The following is a 5,000-nucleotide window of genomic DNA, read 5'->3' as shown; positions in this document are numbered from 1 at the left end:
TGTCATGTGTTGCACATATGAACCTGTGTGCTTACACAAGTGAGCATGCATGCATGTGAAAAAAGTGGTGTGTACTGGTGATAGCAGTAATAATGCAGAAGTAAAATCTGTCCCCAGTCCTTTTTCTAACAATTTTGTACACAACTAACTGAAAACATTAAATTCCTGCATTAACAGACCACACACATCATGTCTGTGTAATTGAGGGATTAAAATTATTTTAAATCAAAATTTTGGAAAAATAAAGTGTATGGCACATTCTGAACAATTGACAAATTTTTAAACTGATTTGATTGTGTATTTTTGCATGCACAGGGGGAATTAAGTCAGTTTCTCTGAAAATAAATAAAGTGTAGGTTTTGTGACTCAGATAAAAGAAATGCGGTGTCTCTGGTGATGCTGATGCTTAAACTTAGCATAAACTACCAAGCAAGTTACATGTATACCTTTAAACAATTTTATATTAAAAAGTTAACAAAATCTTTCATAATTAGTTACATCTATTCCCTAGTCATGCTTCTTGCGAAGACAGTAGAACCTGTTGTGTTTTGCTCACCTGCAAACCCTGTCACTGGGTCCTAAATTTTAGTAAAACTACAATGCAAACCCTTGTATTTTTGCACTGTTTCTGACAAAAATATTTCCCCTATAGATTACCAACCAAATAATGACATATTTATCTGATTAATGTTGCTAAGAAAAATTAAAGGGAGGAGATATTTCCTCCATGGTGCAGATAACAGTTTCTGTAACTGAAAGCATCTGTGACTGTAGTGCTTGCAAAACTTATTCCTTGTGCCTGGAGTGTTAATAGCCAGTAAATCTACGTTTAAAGACAAAAACATCTTTGCTCCCATTTCTTCTCAGTGGAGCAGCAAATCCACTATTAGAGCTCCAAAAGGAGCTTCTTTGTTCCCGGAAGAGAGAGAGAGAAAAGATGAAACCACTGTCCTTGTGAAGTTGTACTCAATGAAAACATACAAGGCACATACATTCTGGTCTGGGCTGTACTTTAGTTACAGGCAGCCACTTACTGAATACCTTTTCCCCAGTTGCAGTGTTGTTTTGTTTTGTTAAACTAGTGTGTGGATCCTGAATCCCTCCCAGGAGGCTTGCTCTGTATGTAAGGTGTGTAGTTGTTCCTTTCCCTGCCTTTACTTTGCACTCTTCCTTGGTCTGGGGAGGCTGATCTCTATCATAATCTTCACAGGCTGCTTCTGGAAACCGTACTGAAACTCAGTGATGTTCGCTTGCAGTGCTGTTTTGGGGCAGGGGGAGTGGGTGTTTTGTTGGTTTTGCTTAATGATTAAAGAAGGGCAGACACAGAAATCTTAACAAAGTCTATATTAGTTCACAGTAGTTCAAGCAGCCTAAAAGCAATTATATCTTTTGATGAATCTGTTCATCTGCACCAGCAACAGGGAGTAGAAATCTGTTCAGTCACTCTACCAAATATTGATAACCAGCTACATTGGCCTTTAGATAGCATATGTGACCTGGAAGATAGGAACTGGATGTCTGACAGTCATCACTGAGAAAGCAGAGCTAAATGAAATAATCAGTTTTATTATTCTGTACAGGTATATCTAAGGCATGTTCTGACTAGATCTTTTTGCATAACTCCCACTGAAACTAATGGAAGCTGTATGCACATAAGAGAAAAATGGACTCTCAAAGAAATTTTCCTCATCTTTACATTTTCTTACTAGTGTTCTCTTTCTTCTCTAGGCACCTTAACAATGAACATGCATTGGATGACAGAAGCACTGCTCAGTGTCGAGTGCAAATGCAAGTGGTTCAGCAGCTAGAAATACAGGTTTGTTACATGGGTGTATTATGCCATTACCTGTTTACTATTAACCTAAACTTAACTTAAAACATTTGCCTTAGTGACTCTAGCTTAAAGACATATGTTTCTTGCATAAAATTTGTTGATATTCATGAACAAGCGGAGAGGTTTTACTTAAAGATCTTTCACATTATAAATTATGCAATAATTATCTAACATCAGCATCATCTACAGTGTTTTGCTTGAACTAAGACCCTGATGCCACTCATCATGAATGAAAAATGCAGTCCCTGGAGCAGAGACTGGATCTAAGCTGTCTTCAGTTCACAAAATGCTGGGTCAGGACCCCTCTTCCTTCTTCCCCTTCTGACCTAATAATGCTTGTTGAAACTGTTCTGCAGGACAGGGGAGTAGAAGAGCATATCTCCACCCGAAATGACTCCCAGCTTATGGTGGGCATTTTTCTGTAAGCAGAAGGTGTAATGTCAAACCCACTCACAGAGGTCCCCAGGGAGTCCTGTGTCTGGGACTTCAGGACTCAGGTGCCCTGTTCAGGCTTTAACCATTAGAGGTCACTGCATGTATGTGAATGCTCCCTCCAGCTTATGCAAGAGTACCCCTGGGGTCTCCCAGTATTGAAACTACACTTACCAGGCTACCAAAGAAACCTTTTTCCGACTCCTTGCCTCAAATGTTCTGTAATTAAAGATGCACTGACCAGATTTTATCCAGTATACCCAAACTATCTGCAGCTACATTTTCCTTTTAAAATTACTTACATGTTGTTTTCTTTAGTCCAGTCTCAGTCTACAGGTGCAACTCTTGAGTTAAATTCATGTAAGAAGGTATTACAGAGCTCCGTAGAAAGCACAAGAGTTAAACACCAAGTGATTCTTACTACAATTAGTGCTGTAATCATGCCATAGATACCCAAAACCATATCACCTCAAACCAATTTGAAGCATTTCTTCTTGGAACCTAGCTTGTGAAAAAATGTATTTTTTTCATGTTGTGAGATACATTTTCCTCTTTTGCATTCTGATATTTCTATCAAGGAATTGCAACAAAATTCTTCTTTTTTGTCCTTTTTTTTTCACATTTAGTAATTTGTATAAAATATTAACATAGCAGATTATCAGAAAATGGTTAGGAAGTTACAGTAACATATTTCCTAAAAGCAGTTTAAGGGCTGCTTACGAACTGTTTACCATTTACAAAGGCCAGACTGTGTTATAACAGTCCAAGTGAAGATTTAGCTTGCAGTGTGACCAATTATGCCGTTTTTTTGCTTTGTCTGACTTCTAGTGAAGTAAGGTCCATCAGTTGTAATGAGACCCAGTGCAGTGTTGATGCCGACTCCGTGGCAGAGTTCAGCGTTTCACACTGCCTGGGCCCTGTCACTCTATTGAATTAGATTGATGATGGCAGATTGCAGGGGGCACTAACTGGACCTCAGTGGGAAAGGATGAAGTGTGTAGACAATCTTGGCAAGCACTGTGCTTTGAGGACCCTTCACCCCTTCACAGCTGTTGGCACTAGTCCATTGCTAACAGTGTCCACAGGACTTTAAAGAGACACTATGGGCCTTCTAATTTATGGTCTTCGTAACTTGTTACTGTCGAGGCAACTGTGACCTCCATTCTCTTATTGACAAAAAGATGAAGTGTTATTTGTTTTCTCTGACCTTTTAACATATGAAAAGCTATTAAAGTTTTTGGGTTTTTTTTATTCTTTCTTTCCATGCCCAAAGTTGCGTTTCCTCTGAGATAAGTTTCCACTCACATAGACTTTTATATGCAGGAATCATCACACCAAGACAAGCTCGATGATAAGATGTATCACTGCAGTAAAATAGCTGTATCAGTCATTTCTGAAATGCTTCTGATCTCACTCTTTCTTAACAGCTTTCTAAAGAACGCGAACGTCTTCAAGCAATGATGACCCACTTGCACATGCGACCCTCGGAGCCCAAGCCATCTCCAAAACCTGTAAGTGCATATTGCTTTATAAACAGTAAATAGGCCTACAAATGTAGCAGGCTAAGAAAATGAACCATTTAGTGACAGTTGGAAAACAATGAGTGTGATGAAAAATATGGCAATAAAATGGAAGTAAAATGCAATAGCTTGTCAAATTGTATGTTTCTTTAAAAGTAATGCTATCTTTTACAAAATCTATCCAATCTACACCATAGGTGACACTAAACAAAGTACACTTACAAGTGTCCAAATCATTGCCTTGAGACTGAAACTAGAGAGAGTATCTTCTTGTGATAGATTTACAGATATTAAAAGGAAATCCACATTGAAAGGTTTGAAGTTCTGTGGACTCTGTAGCAGTAAAAAGTAAATGTAAAAATAATCTAGATGCTAAGAAATTTTTTTTAAATGACTTACAAGAGACATAAATAAACAATTTGTTACTCTTAAATGAACAAAATGCTATTTTATGCAGTGAATTTAAACAACTGTAAACATAGATTTTTTTTTCCTCAATTTCTGTCAAGACTGCCAAACTATGCATTCCCTGTGATGCTGTTGGAGGTGGTACAAACACTGAAAATTCCCTGTTGCATCCAGCTGTTCCATGGTGCTGCATCAGGCCTGGTTGTGCATCTGGATCTGTTAGGGTGTCAAGCATTGTAGTACTTACAATACACTGTGCTTAGATATACCGCACTTACAGTAGAAGCTATGTGATTTGATAACTGTTCATTAATGTTAACTATGACAGTAATTTTGTACGTACAATATGAAAAGGATATAGCAGTACTTGAAGATGAAATGCTGGGGTATCGATGAAAATCTGTCTATCAAAGTCAGGAAATATAGGCAAAAGGAACATAATCTTTTTTAAAGAGCACACTTGCATATCACGCCCAGTTAATGTTTACGTAGAAGGACAGCATACTTCGTCTCTTGTGTTTTCAGCTCCACGTACTTCAAAGAAAATCTTTGTTTGAGGGCACACTTTATAACCTGATGATGAATGAAGAAAGTGTTAGCATTTCCTTAACCCCTGCCTCTGTGAGAGAAAATTTAGGTGCAGTATTTTTGCTTTCATTAGCCTAACTAAATTGTAGCTTTTATTTTAGATTATGTACTAGGGAAAGACACTTGGAAACTTTAATTTTACTATGTGTGGCATGTGTATTAAAAAAGCAGTCGGAGTGCTTTTTTCATTCACATGCATTGTGAAGTTTTTCTATCAT

The 5,000-nt window shown here is 37.7% G+C and overlaps 1 protein-coding gene across 6 annotated transcripts in view; it reads left to right on the top strand.

The window, feature by feature from the left end:
- Window positions 1-5,000, top strand: part of FOXP2 (forkhead box P2) — a 421,646-nt gene that overhangs the window by 377,820 nt on the left and 38,826 nt on the right. For all 6 annotated transcript variants that reach the window (XM_054178909.1, XM_054178908.1, XM_054178907.1 and 3 more), the window contains 2 exons: window positions 1,729-1,816; window positions 3,694-3,777. In XM_054178909.1, coding sequence (XP_054034884.1) covers window positions 1,729-1,816; window positions 3,694-3,777 — 172 coding nt within the window. The remainder of the gene's footprint in view (window positions 1-1,728; window positions 1,817-3,693; window positions 3,778-5,000) is intronic.

Source organism: Dryobates pubescens, chromosome Z (genome assembly GCF_014839835.1).
Source record: "Dryobates pubescens isolate bDryPub1 chromosome Z, bDryPub1.pri, whole genome shotgun sequence".
In the NCBI taxonomy this organism is placed as follows: Eukaryota; Metazoa; Chordata; class Aves; order Piciformes; family Picidae; genus Dryobates; species Dryobates pubescens.
Note: the sequence above shows the minus strand (reverse complement) of the source record. Positions and strands in the feature narration are given on the sequence as shown.